This window comes from Manis pentadactyla, chromosome 18, assembly GCF_030020395.1.
Source record: "Manis pentadactyla isolate mManPen7 chromosome 18, mManPen7.hap1, whole genome shotgun sequence".
Classification (NCBI taxonomy): domain Eukaryota; kingdom Metazoa; phylum Chordata; class Mammalia; order Pholidota; family Manidae; genus Manis; species Manis pentadactyla.
This window is the reverse complement of record NC_080036.1, coordinates 15,424,900-15,449,118: the sequence shown is the minus strand read 5'-3', so window position 1 is coordinate 15,449,118 and position 24,219 is coordinate 15,424,900. Positions and strand designations below refer to the sequence as shown.

Here is a 24,219-nt window from a genome sequence, read left to right as displayed (position 1 = left end):
ACCACCAGATAGCCTCTGCACAGCGGCCTGTTGTGAGGGGCCTCCCCGCACGCAAACCTGTCAAAGCGTTGCCCGGTACACCGTTGTGTGTGCCACTGCCACCTTTTTCCTTTTGATTAGCTCCCACATCCTAGAAGTGGGATGGCTGGAGCCCAGAATACAGGGCATTTTAGATGGGATGGTCAGGAAGAGCCTCTCTGATGAGAAGGTGTCCCTGAAGAGAGCCCAGTGATGTCGAGGAGAAAGCAGTGCAGGCAGTTCGGGAATGAGTGTCCCGAGCAGGAGTAGGGAGTGCCAGGGCTCTGGCGTGGGTAAGTCCCAGCAGCAGGCCAGAGTGGCAGCACTAAGAGGAGGAGGAGGGGATGTCTCAGGGTCTCCGAGGGCCAGAGAGCGAGGGGTCTGGGTAATGGGGAGGCTCTGGAGTCAGTTGGAAAGTGACTGGGTGTCTCTGGGGCTTGAAAGGAGAGGAACAGGATAAAATTACCATTTTCATAGGGTCACTGTGGCTGAGACTCTTGCAATAATTCAGGCAAAAGATGCAACTTACCTAGAGGGAGAATGGTAGATTTTAAGGCAGGATTTGGTCAAGGGTCTCTAGTTTAAAGTAAAGCTGAAAGCGCTGGCTGATGGTGGGGGGAGTATGAGAGCAGGGACAGAGCCCGAGAGGACAGCGTGGATCCTCGTGAAGACGTGGCGCTCTGTGGAGCCGGCTCGAGGGAACGCGAGTCTTGGGCTCAAGCCGGGCTGCCCGGGCTGCCCTCAGACATCTGCGTTAGCGGCTCTGGTTGCCGTAACAAAGTGCCACAGACTGGGTGGCTTGAACAACAGAAATTTATCCGCGCAGCTGTGGAGGCTGGAAAGTCCCAGATCCGGGCACCAATTCCATCCCTGAATTCATTTAACCTTTAATTTCCTCTCTGCTCCAAATACAGTCACGTTGGTGGCTGGGGCTTCAACATAGGAATTTTGGTGGGACACATTTCAGTCCACAGCAAAATCCAAGTTGAGATGTTGAGTCAGGAGTTGGATATTCGAGTCAGAGTTAGCCCAGTGACAGAAATCTGGGGGAGGTCAGTGCACGGACAATACTTACTGGAAAGAACCTGGAATACCCAGAGAGCGAGTGCAGAGGGACAGGAGAAGTGGTCCAGGCCTGGAGGACTTTCAGCAGGCAGAGACCAGGAATATGAGAAAGATCCAGCACAGGAGACCTAGAAGGGGCTCTGAGTGTAAAGGAGGCAGTCTGACGCAGCCCAGTGTCTCTGTGGCGCAATGAAGAATGTGGTAAAAGGGAGGGAGTGACAGCCTCTGAATATCTGCAGGAGGCCGCCCATCAGTGCTGGTTACAAGGGTGGTGTCAGTGGGCTTCAGGGAATGGGGGGCAAGGAGGCTCAGGAAACGAGGGGAGGGGTGCAGGTCGCACCGCTGGGGCCAGTGATGACTCTCCATCTTGCCTCGTGGTGTCTGAGCATTCCCTGGGTTCACTCTTGGCCCCACTCTGTCTCACTAGCCAGAGTTTCCACATAATAAAAAACACTGGTTTGGCTTCTTGCATCCAGTAGCCTATTTTGAGATCTATAGTGTAAGAGTTACAGGTGCCTTTATCTTTTTTTTTATAGTATATATTATATTTATTTTGAATCATACATTTGAGATTGATTTACATTTGTGGGTGAATCAGTGGCTTTTTTATTTTAAGTATTCCACTGTATGGATGTACTACTTGTTTTTTTTTTTAATCTGTTTGACAATTTAAAGACATTTAGGCTATTTCCCATTTTTTTATATTTATGAATAAAATCATTATAAACATATGCTTTTAGGATTTCATGAGAATATAAATTCTCACTGCTCTTGAGTAAATACCAGGAATGAGATTTGCTGGATTGTGGGTTAAATGTATGTTCAACTTTATAAAGAACTGGTAAAAAGATCTCAAAAGTGGCTGCATCATAATTGCGTTCCCACCAGTAGTGTGTGAAATTTCCAGTTAATAAGCATTTTCACCAGCACTTGGTGGTGTCAGGTCATCTTTAAGCAATTCTCACAGATATTAGAGAATGTTGCTTTGGTATCTTGCATTCGTGACCTACCCTGAAATCCACAGTGTACATGCTACTGTCGCTACTGTAAAGCCCATTTCCAGCCAGACCTCTTAAAAACAGTAAAAGCCACTGCCCTACACTGTGTTTTCACTTTTAGATTCTTAAAATTTAGAGTACCCCTTAGACATGAGTTTCAACCATTTCTTCTAAAGATTGCCAAAAATGAGACTCACAGAAGAAGCTGAGGTTGTCGAAGGTCACAGACCAAGAATCTGATGCCTGACGCTTCCTGTTCTTCCCACCCACCCCCCTGACCCCTACGCCACCTCTGATCACACAGGTCATTTTCAGGACCCCAGGGTTGAGTGCCTGCACTGCTGACAGCTCTGGGAGGCTTTTGTGTAGGAAACCCTGCTTTCAGTGATTTGAGGACTTGCTGTTAAATACACCATAGCCGTGTTTTAAATTTATATAACTATTCACCTTGTATGTATAGAATATAGACTTTCATTCAAGTTAAAAGTTAATCCATTGTAAAGAATGAACTGTCAGAGCTGGGCCTAATGGCTCCCACCCACCCGCCTCCCTCTCTGCATAGTCTGGGTGGTCTCCCTCCACATCCCTGTGTTTCTGGGGTCCTTCTGTCTTGGAGGAAAGAAGCTGCACAAAGGACTGGCTCCTAGAGTGATAGAAAGGGTTAGATGACAGGCACACAATAGTGACTGGCTGTTAGCCTTCCTGCAGGGAGGGCACAAGGTGGCCCAAGCACACTGTCACCCTTCGGAGCTCCTGCCATGTGCCTGCCTGAGCCCCACCTATCTTCCTCTGTCTTAATGTGTCCAGCCATAAACACACACACGTGAGTTTGCCTTAAGGACATTATACATATCGCTTGTTAGAATGTCTTCTAGAAGGTAGTCCAGAAAGTTCTTTTTTGCTTGGCTCACCCTACCCACTCCTTCTCTCCATCCATATCACTACCAACTACTAGAAACCCATCTTAGCAACCTCATTTGTATCCTTCCATATTTTTCTCCAAACTCAGCCTTCTACATATACATATGTGATAATATAGTACACATGTGCACGCACACACACACATGTATGTATACACACATAGGAATGCAGCCAGAGCTCTGTCAGGAACACATACGACACTTTATATTTGCAAGTGAGATAGACCTTAATAGAGGCACTTAGAGGCCTGCACCACCATTGGAGGGTTGGAGGAGTGAAGGGCAGGGATGCCATGGAGAGAAGCCAGTGGGTAAGAAGTCACGCTCAACCTCAGGACACCAGAGGGGCCGGGCTGCTGCTGTCACTGCGTGCTTCACCGTAGCACTGGAGCACAGAGGCAGCTCCTCTGCAAGCACTGCCCTGGAAGCAGCTGTGACTCAGGCTACTGAGGACAGGATTCCCTGGAGCTCCCCCGGGGGCTGTTCCCGCTCTGAGCTGGAGGTGGAGTATCGTGGCTTCTCCCTGCAGCTTCCAAACCTTGCATGAGTGTGTGTCCTTTGGGAACCTGGAACCTATCAGAGAGCAATGCTGGAAGTGTCAGTGTGAGCTTCTCCCCCGTTTTGCACAGGGGACTGAAAGAGAGATGAGCAGGGAAGGCAATGACGGAGTTGGCAGTGGGCTCTCCGGCACTCTCCATCCCTTTTGTCAAATCCTCCTCCATATGTATCCTTTGACCCATATTTAAATGAACAAGCAGCTGCAGTCACATCATGTCCTGCCAGTTCCGCCATCCCTCGGCAACTGAAGATCTGCTCTCGCCAACGACGGGGGATGCAAGGCCCTGCAAGTCACCAAACCCGTCTTGGGTTTTGTTCATTCCTACCATGCTTTGATCGTGATATGTCTTTGATATACCATAACTTGAAGACTGAATTAAGAGCTCAATTGCACCTAGCCTCCCTTGTGTTATATGACAAGGGAGGGAGAAGGGCATGAGTTGGTTCATATATACCAGTAGATAAATAGCAAAGCAAGGGAGAAATATGCAAACCATTGGGATCTTCAGTCCCACCCTTTGCAGGCTCCAGTTGCTGTGTTTGTAATGCCTTCTTGCAGGGCATCTGCCGTCCCCCACTTGCCCTCACCCAGCATCCAGATCTTCGTGTCCATACTCTGTGCTTTTAATTCAGCATTTGTCACTGCTTTTGGCAGGTTGGGCAACTACTGATTTAGCAGTTATAAAATCTATTCCTATATACTTTCTTCAGATTGCTTTCTACTAACAAAAGCCTTACAATTCATTTGATGTGCATGGGGCTTGCTCCCAGGCTATCTTCCTAGTTTTGAGTTTGAAAACTTCAAAAATAGCTGGGTTGTAAGGTCAATTGAGCATCTCCCTGAAACGTGCCTACTCAGATGAGGTCATTGCCAGGTTTTCAGACAAGGTGGGGAAACCTCACTCAAGGGAGGAGGGGCTGCTTCTGCTGACCCGGGAGGCTCGGCAACTGGGGATTCAGTGCCCTCAGGTTCATCAGACCCTGCTCAGTGTTTCAGGATCCCATCCATTTCTCAAAGCCCCAGTGTTTTCTCTTCACTGTCTTACCGTGTTCATAGGAGATCTAACAAGTCTTTGAATTAAGCTTGTATAACAGCAACTTGGGTTTGATACTTAAGTATCATAAAGGGCTGGTTTTGGAATCAATAGCTCCATGATTGTAAGAGCTGAGATGTTACTTTAGGGACATCATTGGGGCTCCACAGCTGGAGCTGAGTATTAAAAAACCAGCTCTCCTTTTTTCCTGCATGCTTCCCAGCGCGGTTAGGAACAGCTAGCCCGCGACAGTCTTCACACCCCTTCTGTGCATCCCCGCCATCCACCCATAACAGCTGTTGGTTCTCCCCAAACATCAGAGAACCAGTCTCATCTCTGTGCTTCTGCTTTCCTGGAACCACTTCTAGAACCAAATACTGTATCCATCAGCATTTGGTTAAGAGAGAAGCCACTCAAGGTATTCCAGGTAAATAAGAGAACTAGAGGTTTGCAAACCAGAGCAAGTGCAGGAAATCAGAGAAGCTCTGCTCACAGCAGGAGGCTTGCCAGTGCCCATGGGGAGCTCTTGCAGCTGCAGAAGTCCAGGTCACCTCCACCCCCACCCACCCAAAAACAGGCACTTCTCAGGAGTCTGCCCGAACCAAGAGCCAATCTCACATCTGCCCTCTGCTCAAGCATGCCTTGCAGTACTCCATAGGAAACTGGCCTGTGCTTCTCTTTAGAGTCTTGCATGGACTCCTCTCACTGGAGGCTTGTCACCAGAATTCTATGGGAGAGGATTTCTGGTACCAGTCATTGTCACTTCTCTGCTGTGATGCAGCAGGGGTGTGCAAAGGCCTCAGGGGTGCAGATTGACCTTGGTTGCTGAGGTGCAACAATGCTGAGCATGGACTAGGCAGGGCTGTGTTCCTTTTGTGTCACCATAGCTGGTTGTGCTGAACATGCGTCTCATCATACTGCTTTTCAGACATGTCATATGCATCACTCAACAATCCTTCACTGAAATACCCTCAAATTGGTAGTATATGCAAATTAATTCTCTTTAATGGCTGAGTAATGTTCTTGATGTTTATTACCACAATGCAGCCAGCCATTTCCTGACACTTCCCTTCAGCTCCCCCTCTATCTGGTCAGATGCTAAGGAGAACCCCGGGCTTCTTTATCCTCACTGTTACTGGTTGAGGACACGTCATTTCTCATCTGTATTGCTGCAGTCACCTCCTAACGTGCTTTCTTTGTCAAGCTTGGCCAACTCTAATGCAGTCCCTGCTAGTTAGCCAGGGTAATTTTTCTTAACTGCAAATGCTTGATTTTCCTGAAATGAAAATTTGACCAAGCCCCACTCTTACTGAAAGTGCTTCAGTGACTTGCCCTTGGGAGAAAGTCCAAACCTCATGTTGTAATTTGTAAGGCCCTTCAAGGTGTGCTGTATCCGAGGATCTCCATCTTCCTGCATCCTTCAGCCTCTCCAGCCAGGCCTCCCCTGTCCCCTCGCTGGGCTCCACTCACACCTTACACCTATGGTACTCACATGTGTGGGTTACTTGCACGTTTATCCATGTGCTGTCCTTTTCCCAGCAACACTCCTCTCCCTGCTCATCAGGATCCTGACTTTTTGCAAAGATAGCTTTAATGCTTCTTTTAGGCCTCAACCTTCAAAAACAAAAAAAAAGCCCAAGAGTACCTCTGATCATCCTCCAAGTCCCCACTCAGACCCCCTCTTAGGTGCCCTGTCAGACCCTATGCTCATGCCTTATTGTCCTCTGTCCTCCTGTCTCTTCTCTACTAAACAAACTTCCCAGACTCTTATTCAGGCTCTTTTTTTTTTTTCTCTCACCCAGCCTTTCTCAGCCTTTGGCCTTTTCGTGTTCATGCTTGTTACCTCATATCTGCAAGATGATTGCTGCAGCTCCAGGTATCATGTCTGCATTCCAGTAAGAGCAAGGAATAACAGCACAGGTCCATCTCCCCTCATAAGTCTTCATTCTTTTAATCCAGATGTAAAAATTTCTTTTTCATACCTCCCAACAGAGTTTGGCCCAGATCTGACTATTGAGGAATGACTAGAGATTTACTAAAGGAGGAAGAGGTGCTGTTAAAGGGAGAGGAACAGAGCAACCATTGAACTGCGAGGATAACTAGGAGAGTGTGGTGTCTTGGAAGAAGTAAGAAGGAAATGACATCACCATGTGGTACACTAGATCCCCCTCCTCAACCTCCCCCCAAACAGAAGAGAGTGACTCAAGAAGAGAGAGGTCAGCTACATTTAATGGGGACAGAGAAGTGACCTTGGATTTATCTACATTGAAGTCAGTGGTCTAGAAAAGTGCTGCTTCAGTAGAGTGGTACTCAGAAAAAACATTTTACAGCAAGTCAAAGGGTGAAGGTGTGCAAGTTTATATTCTCTCATCCTTCAACATTGGTTTAAATGTGTTGCTCACACTACACTCTATAATAGGCAGCGGCATACAAAATCGAAATGTTTCTTTAAGTTTTCTACATCAAAAATACCAAAATATCAGTCATACAATTTTGTTATATCATTATTATGTTTGTTATATTTGCAGAAGCATCTGGTGAGCTATGACCTATTAGAAGATTCGTTGAAGCAGCCTTTGAGCTAATTTTCTTCTCCACATTTCTATAAAAATAAGCTAATTAAATCTGACCTTAGAAATACCAGCTAGCTTAGAGGATCTGTTATTTCAATTGGTTCTTTCTATTTCTGTCTGTATTTAATAGCCAGGAAATTGTAAATTGTTGCCTGCAAATATAAATGAGATCTTCCATTTCTGGCAGTATGGCAGACTAAATATTATGAAAAAGTTCTCACTCTAATCCACTTAAAATATTGGGTAATTAATTTTTAATCCTTTAAAAAATTTTTATTTTCTTTTAATTGTGTATACTATTTGCTTTAGATAATTAATTTATTCAAACAGCTCCAAACTGAAAGGAAGAACACATTGAAAATACTGCATCCCCTCTGTCCCCTGTACCCACCTCCTTTCTGACCTGTGTCACCAATGTGTTACTTTTTATTTGTCCTTCCAGTATTTATATATACAGATGCAAGCAAGCATTTATTTATATACATAGAAATATATATAGTCTATATAACATATAAAATACATATTTTACATAATACATAATAACGTATGTATTTCTATCCTTACCTAAAATATAAGATGATGATTATTTTACCCTTTGCTTACTTCACTCTCTAATGTGTGCTAGAGATCTTTTCATGGAAGCCTCATCATTCCTTCATGCAAAAGGAAAGCATTAGCATTATGTTTAGTTGGACTATCTTTTTATTTTTTATTATTTATTTATTTATTATTTGGACTATTTTTTATTTTTGTTTATTTATTTATTTATATTTAAATATTCTTTTATGGATGGACACCGCTTGTTTCAATTATTTTGCTATTATAAATGGTGCTGCAATGATTATATTGTACATACCTCATTTTTATGTGCATAGGTATTTATATAGGATAAAATCCCAGAAGTAGGATGGCTGCGTCACAGGGTAAATGCACTGTAACTGTGACGAATACTAGAAACCACCTTGCTTGGGGCTTAGATCATTCTGCACGTCCACCAGCAAGTGGATGAGTGAGCCTGTTTACCCACAAACTTAATCACCAGGTGGGTTGCCAACTTTTGCAATTTGCCTCTCTGATATGTGTAAAATGGTTTCTCTCTGTATTTGTAATTTGCATTTCTTTTGTTAAAGTAATTAAGCCTCTTTTCATATGTTTAAAGACCATTTGTAATGACTTTTCCATGAACTCTCTGCTCACGTCCTTTGCTTGTGTATCTTTTGAGTCATTGTGTTAATCTTTTTTTTTTTCCTTATTGGTTCTGGGCAAAACACACACACACACACACACATGCACACACGACAGGAGAAAATAAAGGGTGTGGCATTTGTTCTTGTGCCCAGACCCCTTCCTCCAGGGCCCAGGCACTCCTGCTGGAGTGCAGAGCGCAGCAGCTGATGGCTCACGGGTGAGTCGGTTGTTGGTCCCAGCCAAAGGAAGTCACCTTGCTAAAGGTTCTCCTTATGCTGGGGGCAGCCACCCCCATCCAGTGCCTTCTTTAGGTCCGGGCATAACAGCCAGGCCCCTTGCCACAACACAGACTCCCTGTTCCTCTGCTGCCCGTCGGTGCCGAGGATGCTTCTTACACCCCCTCATGATAGGTCTGCCTCTGTCCAGTCCCCCTGCCCCGTCCCCAACCTGCTGCCTGCATGTCCTTAGATTTTCTTAGAAACTGACCTTGCTCACAGATGACTCCTTGTGTGTGATATGAATTGCAAATACTTTCTCAGAATGACATTTGCCTTTTGACATTTCATATGCATTTAAGTCTCTCTGGGGTTTACCCTTACGTCTCTTGTTTTATCTGATCACTCATACACAGACCTTGAGGCAGTAGGGTAGGTTTCTGCAGCTGCAAGCGCTCTCTGCCTGCCTTATTGCTGTTATGTTTTTGAGGGTCCCTGGTTATTCTTGCTTAGTTTTCCAAATGAACATTAAAGTCAGCTTATCTGGTTCTAAGAAGAAAAAAACACCCTGCTTATAGTTTAGTGTTTGGATCATATCAAATTTATAAATTAGCTTAAGAAGAAATAATGCTACTGAGTCTTCCAAACAAGGAACATACTGTGTGTGATTCTGCTAGTGTGCCCTTCAGAGCTATCTCAAGTTTTCCACATGTGTGTTTTACACCTCTCTTTTAAATTTATTTCTCAACATTCTTTTAGTTGCATTGTATCCTCCTACTAGTTTTTGTTTATATAAGAAGGTTATTTTTTCCATGTATGCAATTTACATCCCGTACGTCAGTCCTGAGTGCTCATCAAGGACTGTGTCCCTCACTCTGCCTCCCCCTAGTGAGTAAATGGGAGAATGGCCCTCCTGGTCCCTGAGGTTGGACGAGACCCTGGGACTAGTTTCGACCATGGGTTGTAACAGAAGTGAGAGGTCGCTTCGGGGCCAAAATATTTGGTTGTTAATGGGAGATGCTCCGGGGCTTTTTGCCCCACTGCAACACTGACAGGTAGTTTTTAGGAGTGGCTGCTCTGAATCCTGAAGCAAGAAGGAGTGACAGAGCTCAACCAACGGGCGGCTGACTCGTGGCATGAGGAAAAAGCAAACCTTTATTGTTACAGCCACTCAGGTTTGGAGGCTGTTTTCCCCCACGTTACAATTATGTGTCCTGCAATTTCTGGCATTCTCTCCTTAATGGTATTTGTCAGTGTGTTTATCTGATGGTAATCTCTGCTTTATAAAGTTTCTACTTTTGTATTGAGTATGCATAGATTCATACCTCTAGTGCCTTCTGTTTCGATATGTACCTGGGATTTGTTTTAGTCAGTTATGGCAAGACACACAGACGCGAGAATGACTGTCATGAAGGATGAAATTTTACCCACAGTTCCCTAGAAACAGGAGGCACAGCCCACAGTGCCACATGGGGAACCACCAGGGTCAGTCAGGAGGCAAGAGGGGGTGAGGGGGAACATGGGCAAGAGCCTTTATCATGGCTTCTGCAGGAAGGAGCAGGTGAGACACAGCAAGCGGGCTCAGCAGTCATCGGGCTGGCTAGTTTTAGTCATTTCATTAGGTTCAAGGTGCAGCATCCATCCCTAGATGTTTTGTGCCTGCCCTGGTGATTAGCACAGGGGAGCATTAGCACCAGAAAGCCTGATAAAGTTGGTTGTTAGCATGTGGGCTTGGAAGGATTCGTTTAATTATGAAAGGCACATTCTCAAGGGAGTAGTTTTGTTTTTCCTGGGAATTAGACAGCCCAGAGAAGGACGGTCTCTCCCAGGTCAGCAAGACTTCAAAAACAGAAAATTGAAAGGATGATTAATACATTTCCATGGTGAATTGAACCCTTTAGCCTGACAAATAGTATTCCTCATCTTAAATAATGCTTTTGGGCCTGAATTTCACTTTGTTTGATATGAGTATGCTTCCTGTATTGTTCCTTGTTGTTATGGTTACATGATTTTGTCTTTGTTTCGTAAACTTGATGAACCATTATCCTTCCCTTTTAGTAGCAACCTTTCTGCATCATTTAGCTCTAGATATGTCTCTTATATACAGCAAATAGTCTTTGCCCTTTGAGGTCATGTGAATATCTTTTTCTTTAAATAATTGCATTAAGCCTGTTTAAATTCATTGCTGTAACAGTTATGATGGGTCTTAGATCTGTTGTATTTTCTGTTTTTATAAATCAACATTTTAAATGTCTTCCAGTGTATTTTATTATCTTTTTTATTTAAAAATATGTTTCTGACAATGAGAAATTGTGTTTTTAACCTAGTGGCTACTTTTTAAGATTCGACCTTTATATAATATGCTATTTTCCCTTTTCTTTAAACAATATTAGTTGGTTCTTAAGATCTGCCTCAATAAAACTAGCTGGTCTCTTCTTCCTCTCTCCCCTCTCTCTTTTCCCCCCTCATTTAGCCAGTAATATATCTTTTATCTGTTCTTAGTGTTTACCCTTGCACTGTTAAATATGTTTACATATTTATATTTGATCTGTCAACTTCAGTATTATTTTGTACTTGCATGTATTATATCCAAGGCAGCTGTTAACATTGATTCTACTTTCTACCTTCTACCATTTTTGCTGATTGAGCCATTTTTGCTTTGGCAGAACACTGACATTCTCTCTGTCACTTGTATCTCTACCCCTGCTTTTTCTTACATGTACAGTTAAGTAAATTTACTGCTGCTTGGTTATCCATCCCTTTGCCAAACTCTCATTCATCCCTTGATTAACTGGCATTCATCCTCTGTTAGTTTTCTCAAGAAAAGATCCATTTGTGTAATATTTCTGGAACTCATACATGTTTAAAATGGCTTGTCTGTAGCCTTTATACATAAAAGGATAGCCAAAATGTTATAAAACTGTCTTAGCTCACATGTCTTTCTTTTTTTCAGTATCTCGTAGGTGTGGCCCCGTTGTCTTCAGGCATTGAATGTTGTTGCCAAGAAGTATGTTACTGGCCTGATTTCCTTTTCTTTTTGCATAAATATTCAAAGAATTCTCTTTATCTTTAAAACACAATGATTTTATAAGGATGTATCTTGTGCTCTTTCAATATGTAGAACCAAATCTTTGCATCAGAAGTTTGCTTTTTTAATTACAGATTTTAAATTCTTTTTATCCTTTCCACTATTTTAGATGTCTTATTTTGAGCTCCGATTATGTGTATATTGTATTTCTTTCTTCTATATTCTATATCTACCATTTCTAAGCCTTTGCTTTTTTATTTTTGTTTCATTTTGTCCACTTTACTTATTTTTCATTTTTACCTCTCTTTTACTGTGCTGTGACCTGTTTTCTCTTCGCTTCCTTATAATGTAACTTCATTTCTGAAATGATGTGACTTTTTCTTTTTTTCCCCTAAGTTTAGTCAGTTCCTGTTTCACATCTTCCTGTGACTTTGATTCATAGTGTCTCTGATTCATGGTTTTCCTTCATAGATGTGATGCTTCTGTGCTAAATTAAAGCAGCACACCTCTCTGACAACCAAAACCATATGTTACATTTGAGATCTAGCTCCATTTGATGTTCTTCTTAAGACAATAAAAACTCAGATGAATTAGAAGTTTAAAGCACAATATTTCATCAGTAAATGGTGCTGGAGGTTTTGGTCGTCATGAAACCTGTGCCTGCTAGCCATCCAGTCACCTGCTGTATCGTGATAAGCACAAATTGAGGTGTGGCCTGGCAGAAAAATGAAACAGGCAATTTCCTTAGTCTCTGAAGTCTTTGGATTGAGGTCTTCTTCATGTAGTTATACTGTGCTGCTGCTTGGATAAAATATCACTGGATGAAGCAACAAAATGAGCGAATATAGAAGGACAGGACAACAGGAACATGTTTTGAAGATCTCAGGTTGGCTACAAGAGAAAAGAGAGTATTTCTCACCATGTGAATTTCTATCTCAAATAAGTTAAGATTCTGTGCCCATAGAATTAGAGGGGAATAGAAACTGGGTAGTCAGCCACCGTCTGCCATAGTTGGTTACTTGGCCTTGAAGCTTGGGCTATAAATTATAACTAGATTTCAGATCATTCACATAGGGAGGGATCTAATGTTCAAAAGAGGATACACATTAAAGGAGGAAAAGAAGAGCAAGAAGGAAAATGGGAGAACCCATATGTTTTAAGGGAGAAAAAGGCAAAGGACCCAGAAAAAGGGACACTAAGTGTTTAGACATGGGGATAGAAAGGACTGTCAAAATGTCCATGTTAGAATGAGGCCTTCTGTTGTGTCCCCAAGAGCTGTACGGCCTGCTGTGTTTAGGATGTGGCATTAGTGCCACTTGAATGAGAACTCCACATGGATTGGTAAGGGCATGGGGGCGAGAGTAAGACCCAGCAGCTGGCAGCTTCGGCGGGGTGGGAATGGAGGGCGGAGGCTGCAGGCGAAGATGAGGGTGGGTCCTTATAGAGGGTCTTGACGGGTGGGCAAGGGAGGGTGGTGGGAAGGATAGTCCATAACCAGAAGCCATGAGGGCCAAAATGAGGGCAGGGAACTGTAGCCCCAAAAGCTTAGGTTTTGAGTCTCAGTTCCATCACTTATTAGCTGTATTTCAACCATAAGTGGTGGAAGATGGACATAAGCAAAAGTGTATTGAGTGGTCATAATGCTGTTATATGCCAAGAGCCTTACAAACATTATCCCTTAGTCTCACTTAACCTTCCTAAGAATTCGCTTTAGATGGATTTTATTATCCCAAAGTGCACAGGAAAGTCACCTGTTTCACAGGGTCAGATGCTCTAGTCACTGTCAGTGAAGCAGCTGGGGCTCGAATCGGGCCGACACCCCGGGGTTTTGACTGCTCTGCTGGACCAGTTCCTGCCTCAGAAGGAGAGTCCTGGCGTCAGTGGCCGCCCTAGCCTACAGACCCCATCTGGGCCTCAGCCCCTCCATCACCGTGGTGGGGAGGCCACTGTGGGCCTCTGTGCCTCACTGCTCGTCCTGACTTGGGTGGCACCTGTCGGACTCTCCAGGACTTAAAATGGAAAAGGGAGTTGAGCCATATGCTCTCTGAGCACCGAACCCCACTTGCAGGCCACCGGGCACCCACTACTGTGCCCATCCTCTGGATTTCCTGCTTTTAGGTACAACCCGCACACCCCACCAATCCCAAGTAGTCACGGGGCAGCCCCCATGCACGCCTAAATCGCCACTCAGTCCTGGTTCTCCGGCCGCCATCTGCGGAAATGTGCAGAGTGGGAAGCATTTCTTAAGGGGCTCTGACCCCCTGAATAACTGGCGAGTGTGTCTGTTGTCCATCTTGTTTTACTCCCACCTCAGTGGCCTCCTGGGCCCTTCCCACATGCATGGACGCTGAAGGACTGATGCCTTGAGGAATTCTCTGAAACCTCAGCAGGGAGCATTTGGGATCTGGGCGTTCGGGAACAGTGCCCCCCACCACTCCCCCTCCATCTCCACTCCCATCCAGCACTCACTGAATCTCTGTGTGCCACTAGGCGCAGCACAGATTAGCACCAGGGTGCTCCCTGGTTAAGGATGTAGGGCGGATGTGTTGCCAGGTGGGCACGAGCTGAGGTGATGATAGAAGACTACGAGGGAGGCGAGAGCGAGTTGGAAAATCAGCAGTGAGAGGTCACTGGGGAGGAGAGCGGAGTGGACGGCCCTTTACTGATGGCTAGACACATGCCTCCGTGGTGTTGTCCCTGCTGCCCTTCTAACGGATGCATGCAGTGGGAACGTGCCCTCGCCCTGAAGGCCTGCCTGCAGCACCCGCCCAGGGAGGTCACACATGATTACCGTGGTCCTGCCTTCACACTTGGCCCTGAATGTCTTGAATTGGGAACCATGGATGGGAGCCTCTGGGAAGGGTCTCTGGGAGGGGACAGGCAGGAGCAGCAGGCTCCGTCCCCCTGGATGGGAGAAGCTTGGTGGGGTGAGAGTGGGCTGGCTCCCCATAGCAGTGCCTGGCCAGCAGGGCTGGGGTCCACAGCTCAGCCACGATCAGGTCTTATGCCAGGGCAGCCCTGCAGGGGAGATGCAGCTCAGTGGGAAGAACCAGACTGCAGGGTTCACATGCAGGCACAGTGAGGACTATGGGTACATGCTGTAACCATTCTCAGCCTCGTTTCCTCTTTGTGACCAACCAGATTAGTGTCTGTTCCTCATTGTGGCTTGGGGTTGCTGATACCACCGGCTGCACCCCAAGCTCCTCAGGACTGTGTCTCTGCTCTCCCACCCCTGTTTACAGCCAGGATTCATCATGCTGATGTGATTTCTCACTTCACATGCACGCCACAGTGATGCAGTGTTCCTCTTCTACTTCCCCTCCCCTTGACCTTCCTCCTCAGCAGTTTTGACCTTCACTTTAGCATTTGCCTCCCTCAGCCCCGCCTTAGAGCAAGGTGCCCACTCAGGTCATTGTCCTGCTAGGGCATAATTTCCCTAAAGGCAAGGTCTTGTCTTTCTCTTCTTGGAACCTGAGCCCTGGAACATTAGCTCCCGGCTGATAGTCCCTTGAAAATGCCAGCTTTTGAGCCCATAGGTGGTGTGTGTGCACTGTGATCATGAGTCACGTGGAAGAGGGATAGTGCCATCTCACAGTTGTTCCATTTAGCTCCCCAGACCGATGCTGCCATTGCCGCCCCGTGGAAGTCCCCCCACGAGCACTGCTGCTGCACCATTACCAACACCAGCGGGGCCGCATCACATCAACACCCCCACCTCTTGCCGCTTACAGAAACCCCACCAGGCCCCCCCGCTGCATTTTGTTGGGTGGCCCGGATGGTTCAGAGGGCTTTTCATGGCCCCTGAGCTGGTGCAGAGATGCTTCTATTGTGTCTTTGTTAGTTGACTGTGGAAGAAAACATGACGAAATTGTAAATGACCCTGTGATATAACTCACATACAATGACTGATTGTATCAAGCATATACTGGAAAGAAGTAGAAAGACAAAAGGAAGATGTCCAGATTCTTTCATACCGTTAAAGCCTCGTTCTATTGTATATACAACATAATTCGGCATATAATTAGTCAATATAATTAATAAGTATTAATTAATTAATAGCGCAAAGTTAACCAGGAGAGGATAAGATTTTATCCACTCTTTAAAATTAAAGTAAGGCTTTTAATTCTTTGTCTTCAAAAAACGCATGATGCCTAATGAATCGGATGCGGTGTGTGATGCCTCCTTCCGTCCACTAGAAGTCCGCCAACTCTCAGAGGCAGGGATTAGAGCCCCATGGTGAGTTCCGGCTCCCCCCACCAAAATAGCTGCCCCTAGTGCTGTGAAGAATCTGCTCCGACACCGAGCAACCACCCCAGTGCGGGGGGTCCTGCTGACGGCTCACCCCAGGCCTGGCACACCAGTCTAGGCATCTCACCCAGTTCAGCCTCTGAGCTGTGAGGTCTGCCTCCCACTAAAGCTTCACACAGGAAATCCCCCAGCTTCCATTTTTCTTATAGCAAATCTAGAAGAAAAGGTAAAACTCTGAACAAAAGCCTGAAGAGAATTTGGGAGTTCTTTTAAGAGAAAGCTCTACAGACTTAATTTTCTAAGGGGGATATGGTAATTAGGACTGTAATGTTTTGAAGTGTGTGTGTGAGAGAGAGAGAGAGAGAGAGAGAACCTAAAGGCTAGGAGAGTAGTCACGTATTTCCACGGGACGGCAGGGACATCAGTCGTGGGTGTAAAATTCTACTTTTAGAGATTATGCATCAGGACATTTTATCCCCTTGAAAAACAATAACTACAGGTGGAAATTTCATTAGTTAACATGCTAATGAGAAACCCTTCTTGCATAGTTTTTTGCCACAATGAGACCCTTACTACTGCAATTTCTGTCCTTTCTTGTCCACAGGCAAAAACTGGGACCTGACAGCTGCTCTGAGTGACTATGAACAACTCCGACAGGTACACACAGCGAACCTGCCGCATGTGTTCAATGAGGGCAGGTGCCCCAAGCAGCCAGAGCGAGAGCAGCCCCAACCGGGGCCCAAGGTGGAGCGGCCCTGCCTGCAGAGGCAAGACGACATTGCCCAAGGTACCAGCTGAGGGGCCGAGCCCAGGCACAGCTCCTTTGGGCCATCATGCCCTGGCTTGCAGGGGAGTTGTAGGGTTGGGTTAGGGGGAGGGGGGGAGCAGAAGGGGGAGGGGAGCACAGGTGCAAAAAATGGTGAGGTCATCACCTCCCAACTGCAGGCACATCGGGCTATCACTGTCCTTCCTGCACTGAGCTGAAATGCCCTTCTCTTCATGCCTCACAAAGCAGGAGAGTAAGTCCAGTTCTCTAGGACCCCGCGTGATTAGAAGCCAGCCTGCCTTCCGGAGTCCTGGTTTCCCAGCCCAAACATCTCTAGTGCCTTCAGTCATTTCCACACAGCGTAGTCTCCAGATCTGCTCAGCACCAGTGTTCATTGTCCCATGTGTTCCGTTTTTTTCTCTATTCTTTTTCTTAATTACAGAAGTCAGGTATGTTTATTATAACAAAGGAAACAATACAAAGATATAGAAAGAAAACTTCAGCACTTTCTTCTCCCCACATCTCAAATCTCACTGAAGCAATGACCAAGGATAAGGTCCTGGCCTGTCTGCTGCTCCTCTCGCGGTGCTTGTTCCAAATGCAAACTCTTCTGCGTCAAAGGCACACAATGTTTTGCAGGTCACTTGCTTCCGTGAAGAAGAAATCAGAAATATAGTCACAATATTTTATTCCACAGCATACAATAATTTTTGTTTTTTTAGTGAAAGGATTTACTTAATAACATCTGTTTACAACTGTTCAGTCTATCTGTCTCCACCGAGGGCACTAGCATCTGAGTTTTGGTGCTTAGTGAGACACACTTTTCCCTGCAGAGTGGATGGATGAACACTGTTTACATTTTCCTTTGTGTATTGCCTGTTCCTATGCTTTTTTTATTGAAGTATGGTCAATATACAATATTATGTTGGTTTCAGGTATACAACATAGTGATTTGACAGTTGTCTGCGTTATTAAATGCTCACCCCAATTAGTCTAGTTACTGTCAACATAGGAAGACGTTACAGAATATTGACTCTATTCTCTATACTGTGCTTTCATCCCCATGACTAATTTATATTATGACTGAGGTTTTTGCCTCTTTATCCCTTCCACCTATTTCACCCACCCACCCCAACCCCTCCTCCATGGTAATCACCAGTCACTTCTCAGTGTCTATGAGTCTCTTGATGGTTTGTTCACTTTGTTTTTTGTTTTTAGATCACAGCCTACAAAAATTTTTGAATCACTCCTATATTAATGGTAATTCTGGTTTTTCCTTTTTTTTGTGGTTGGTTGTTTTTGACACTATGAGCAATGCTCAAATAAACAACTTTATACCTATAAAGTTACATACTAGTGCTTTTATTTCTGTAAGTTAGCATCCCCAAAGGGGATTTATTGTGCCAACACTTGTATATTTTTAATTTAATAACTACAGGACATTTTCCCCAAACACATTTCTTTGTACCACATATTAAACTGGGTGTTTTCCTTTATTCTTGCTGGCATTGGATGTTCATGTCATGTTCTTACATTGCTTTTCTATTCTGAAGGGTGAAAACTGGCCTTATTTTTACTTAGATCTTGTCATTTGCTCATTAGCTAGGTGTATTTTCCCCTTCTATGATGTGTCTGTTCATATACTTTGCTGATTCTCTATTGATTTGTTTGATCTTTCTTATCAATTTATAGCATTCTTTGTAATTAAGACTCAAATGTATTATTTTTATATATGTATATGTATGTGTCTTTCCTGCTTTATGAATTTGTTTACAGCATATTCTTCCATACAAAATGTTCACATTACTATGCATTTGTGGCTGACAGGTGTCCTCTCTGGCTCTAGAAAGTCCCCTGAAATACAGCTACTGAAATAATTTCCTATATTTGTTTTAAAATTTTGTTCCGAGGTGTTTTAGTCAATTTGAAATTTTTATAAGTAATAGCTAAGGATCTAGACTTGCTTTCTTCTGCATCGAGTGAGTTATTCTAGCACTCTTAATGAATAAAGCATCCTTTTCCCACTGAATTATAATACCAACTTTGCCATATGTTAAATTTCCCAATACATTTGGATCTGTTTCCAGATGTGTCTGTCCATCCATAGTTTACTACTGGACTCAAGTCATTTCATGCACTATATTCTCTGCAAAGTTCAGTCACTTCACTGCAATTCTTTTCCAAACATTTTTCACTGTTTTTGGATACTTATTCTGCCAAATAAGCCTTAAAATTGGGATTCTGGTTGGAATTGGATTAGATTTTTATTTTATTTTAAGAATAATTGGCATATTGCAATATTGTTTTCCCATCCAAGAACTTTACAATATGCCTCCCCATTTATGCAGATTCTGCTTAGACTTAGGCATAGAGAAAAGCCAACTGATGTTTTATATATTTATATTCTATGCAGTAATTTACATCAAGTCTCTTATTAATACTTGCTTTTTCTAAGAGAATATATTGTATATTTTAAACATATAATCACAGTATCTGAAATAATTTAATATTCTCCTTAATATTTACACAGTGAATTTGGTTCTCATCCTATTGCATTAGGTCAGCCCTCCCAAACTGCTGTGAATGAACGTTGTCTGTGTTTCTATTAGCTCAGCCTTGTTAATCAAGCTATATTAGAATCCATATCTTGAAGTATTATTTTATACTTAACCTATTGTCTAGAAAAGCCAGAATTGAGTTAGAAATTTTAATGTGCATTGTCTGAAATTTTAATATGCATTATCTGTTTCTTCTCTTAGTTTCACCCTGTATCTGTTGTTAGGTGTATGTGGATTTGTGATTGTTCGGTCACCTGGCTCTAGTGGCTTTGGGACCAATATATAGAGTGTCTCCTTGTCCCATATAGGGGCTTTGACCTTTGTATCTGTTTTAGTGTATATTAAACCTTTATACCTCTGCCCTGCCTTTCTATTGGTTCAGATTGCCTGGAATATCATTTTCTCTACTGTTATTTTCAACCTTTCCTCGTCTTTTTATATGTGGTTCTTATAAGTAAGTTATCATCAGATACTATTTTGTTATCCAATTCAAGAGTCTCTGTCATTTGAGCAGTGAATTTAATCCACTTATTTTATTTTATTGTCATAGCTGTATTTCTTTATGTTTTATATATTTATTTGCCATGATTTGTGCATGTTTTTCTCATTTCCTTTCTTCTGTGGCTAATTGAAATTTTCTGTTGGTTTGAAAGTTATACCTACATTCTACCTTTACTCATGTTATAGTTATCCCTAATCCATTTTCTCTAATCTATATTTAGGTTTTCTTCCTATTATTAAAATATTTTATTAACAACTATATTTTACCCTGTAAAGGACATGTGTCTTAGTATGTTTTCGTCTTCTTCCTTCCTGCCTCCACTTGCCTTCAGTCACATTTAGATTCTTTTTGTTGCTTGTTTAGACACCATTTAACTTCTTAATTTACTCCCATTTACATTTTGCTGAAGAATATTTCCTCAAAGACTACTTTCAAAAGAAGTTTTTGCACAATTAATCTCCTAAAGCCTTCAGTGCCTAAAGATGTTTACATGATACACTTAAACTTTTGATTAGTGGAATTAGAATTCAAGGTCCAAATTATTTTCCTTGAGTGCTTCAAAACCATTCCTCACTGTCTTCTTATACCTCATTTTCACGGCTTCTAAGAGATTTCCTTGATCTGCTCTCCTAACTTCCTAATTCACTCTTCACTTGAATCCACTCTGTTGATCAGCATTCACACTTTTCATTCCAAATTAGCTCTTTGTCATTATTATTATTTCATGTTCTAATATTCTCTTTCTCTCTCTGAACATACTTGCTCAGCTTATTTTGAAATCTTGTCCTGGTCCATTTCTTCCTCTTGCGTTCCTCTGGCACAGGTGCTCTGTGGACTTCTGTAACATTGCTTGCATTTCTTGGATGTTACGTGAATTTTCTTTGTGAGCACATAGCACTTTGCAGCCATCAGCCATGCCAGCTCCTAGTGTATGTCAGGCAAAAGGCACAGAGACATGGGCCCTGGTCCGTGCTCCCTGGAATGAGAGCACAGGGGAAGTATACTCAAGCTGAATGCTTTGAATGCCTTGATTTGGGTTCAAAACGTTCCCCATTCATGCCCTTCCCCACAGTTGGCTTTGCTCCTTCAGGAACCTCTCAGCATCTCTGTTCTAGAAATTACTCATTTCCAGGGGCTGCCACCCTCTGTGATACCTGTCAGGCTCCCAAGGTGTGTCCGAGAGAGGAGGGACCGCCAAGGGCATGGCGAGACCACCTGTTCTGTTGTGGTTCTGTTGGTTGCTGGCGGTGCCCCGCCCCAGCGCCAGCATTGCCCTGACACTCCTCCAGCCGGCGCTGGCCAGCACTGCTGCCTGCCCACCCTATGGAGGTGATGGGGTGGGCAGTGATCTGCCCAGGGCTGTGTGGGGTAAGGAAAGGCATGACCAGAATGCCCTCTCCCAGCTCCTAGCCGTGAAACCTCGCCACTCCCTCTTCTGTTCTTGCAGAGCTCCAGAGTATGTTAGAGGGCATGAGGCTCGGCCCCTGTCTTGTCCATCTGGTTATATTGTTCTTAAGTTCCCTCTTCATTTCTGAACCACCTCTTCTAATCATTCCCTTCTGTCCTCAGACCCTTCATGACTGTGTGGCCCTTCAGCACCACACCCTTGAGGCTCCTGGCCTCTCCCGTGCAGTGCAGTTCGGGCAGGTGATGACATAGCAGCTCTTGTTCTCTTGACTGGCAGCAAGCAGGCCAGCCATTATCTGATCCTGGCATTGAGGGGGCCAGGAGGACCATCCTCTCCACTTCCAGAGGGGCTCATGGAATCACAGCCTAATAAATGTAACTGGTACCTGCTTCTAGCTAACTTTTATCAAACATTATTTAAGGGGAAAAATATGTCTGTGATGCATGATTCCATAATTGAGCTTTGTGAGCAATCATATCTACTTCTAATAAAATAGAAATTGTCATTTCCGAAGCAGATATATTTATCCTTTAATTGAGTTCTTCCCAAATCTTAGGGCACTAAAATGGAAAACGAAGTTCTCAGTATTCTAAATCAGGGGTCAGCAAAAAATGACCCATGAACCAAATCTGGCTATTGCCTATGTTTTAAATCAAGTTTGTATTGGCGCATCCTCATGCCCATTCATTCGTGCATTGACTGTAGCTGCTTTAACGCTGCAAAGATTGGTGTGTAGTTGTGACTAAGACTATGTGGCCCACAAATAAAATAGTTACATCTGTCCCTTTAAGAAAAGGTTTGTCCACCTCTCCTAAAATATACCCAAAATTTGTGTTAATCAGATATATGACATATAGACCTGGAAACAACTGCAAGTTTTTATACTCACAGTTCCCTGGAGATACGAGGCGTGGCGCGCCATGCAGGGACACATGCGGGAGCACCAAGGTTGTCAGGAGGCTCAGGGGACAGAGAGGAGAACACGGTGTGAGCCTCTACTGGGATTCCCATGGGCAGGGCAAGGCACAGCAAGCAGACTTAGGGTTGGAAACTTGAATGGTTTCAGCAGGTGCTGTGGGATATAGGAGCTACACCTCGTTGCCTGGTACCTTGTTCTGGGGTGATTAGGACAGGGGGCTGCTATTGCCTGCTGGAGGGTAAGAACCAGACAGAGGAAGATTTCCAAGTGTGGGCTGTGGATTGCTGGTGTGCATATGAAAGGCACACTCCTCTCCTGTGAGTCATTTGCTCTTTAGGACTATCAAGACCTGGTAAGAAGAGTCTCTCCCTACAAAGGGAGGCCCCAGATGCCAAAGCATCGACAATACAGAAAATAAGAAAATGCAGTTAATCCACCTCCCCCTGGCCCTAATTATAGATGTTTGATTTGGCTTTTTCATTAGTTGGAAAATTCCATACACTCTCTCACTGAGCTTTTTTTTTAACCTCTCTATATTTTTCTGAGGCATAGCTTTGAACATGGTAATTCCTGTAAAATATTTCATGTAAAGCTCCAAAAGAAGGATCACTGAAATCTTGTTTAAAGAATCAGAGTGTTCTGTGTGTGTGTGTGTGTGTGTGTGTCTGTCTGTCTGTCTGTCTGTCTGTGTGTGATGACATATGTGCATTCATGGAGGTGGTGGTGGGGAAGCGTTGTTATTAGGAACATATGTTTCTCATTTCTGTCCACTGTTCTTGCACGTGGGGAAGTAAGAAGCTCGTGTTCGGAATGCAGACACAGGCACGGATTTTCCACCAGCACAGGCGTGCCTCAGAGAGGCACCCGCATGGGCGCAGAACCTGGCCAATGAGCACATCATTCAGATGAACTGAAAGTGCTTACAGCTTAAGTAGATGTATTTGTGAATTTACCAAAGGGTTTAGACAATACTCATTCAAACACCATTTTGCTAAAAAGAATTCTCCATTATTACAAATATGGATCGTAACGAAGAAAATCTATTGCTAATATTAGGTATTTAAGAATTCTGTATTATGGTATCAGCTGTTGAGCATAGGGCTTAAAAAGACAAGTATGCTTTTACGGCACCAGCAGAACATAAATATCTACATTTTTGCTGTGGTGGTGTGATCACAGGATCAACTTCCTCACACGGTGACATGCTGTATGTTAGAGAAATTCTCCATTGAGTTTCTCATGCCCTGGCTGGAAAGCCCATGCAGAGTAAGACAGAGGACACCAGCCCTTCCTGAGTGCTGTGACAGAAGAGGCAGATGGGACACCTTCATATCTGTATCAGGGTGTTTCTGCATGGGATGTTTTCTATCAGAGTGACTGTGGTAAAGTAACCTACCCTGTGACCCAGGCCTCAGCAGAGAAAGCCTGAAACCACTGCTTCTTGCTCTAAGTCTGCAAAGGCATAAAAACAATGAGCAGCCTCCTTGGAGCACTCAGTGCTGGAGAGGACGGCTCTGCTCGGTTGAGTTAGATATAATTTAGGACCCAAAGAGCAAGACTGGTGATCTTCAGTGATGCTGAAGTGCACCTGGGTGGTGGACTTGCAGTTCACCTCTTTCTAAACGGTTTCACGACTCCGAGGGAGTAAGTGCCCTGTGCCAGGTGCTGGCGATGTTAGCCCAGCAGTGGGGAGGCCTGCAGGAAAAGACTGACGGGACAGAAGGGCTGCTGGGGGGAGGATAGGGGTGTGCAAGTGCACAAGTGTGTGCCTGGGTGTATGTGGAGGTGTGTGGGCATGTGTATGTATGTGCATGTATGTGCATGTGTGGTATGCACATGTGTGTGGGTGTTGTGGCACGTGTACATATGTGTATGTGTGGTGTGTGTGTGCACGCATGTGTGCACACTCTCAGCCACACACCCCACTGCTCAGTCCCTGTGGTTGTCTTTCCCTCCCTCCTGCAGAAAAGCGACTTTCCCGGGGGATTTCCCACGCCAGCTCAGCCATTGTCTCCCTGGCCCGGTCCCACGTGGCGAGTGAGTGCAGCAACGAGCAGTTTCCCCTGGAGATGCCCATCTACACGTTCCAGCTGCCAGATCTGAGCGTGTACAGTGAAGACTTCCGGAGCTTCATCGAGCGGGACTTGATCGAGCAGGCGACCATGGTAGCTTTGGAGCAGGCAGGTGAGTGGCTCGTCAGCAGGCCCATGCTCCTCAGGCT

The 24,219-nt window shown here is 44.3% G+C and overlaps 1 protein-coding gene across 5 annotated transcripts in view; it reads left to right on the top strand.

Annotated features, from left to right (window-relative positions):
* The window catches only part of OTUD7A (OTU deubiquitinase 7A), a 344,700-nt gene that overhangs the window by 235,967 nt on the left and 84,514 nt on the right, over nt 1-24,219 (top strand). For all 5 annotated transcript variants that reach the window (XM_057494657.1, XM_057494658.1, XM_036878692.2 and 2 more), the window contains 2 exons: nt 16,450-16,632; nt 23,964-24,182. In XM_057494657.1, coding sequence (XP_057350640.1) covers nt 16,450-16,632; nt 23,964-24,182 — 402 coding nt within the window. The remainder of the gene's footprint in view (nt 1-16,449; nt 16,633-23,963; nt 24,183-24,219) is intronic.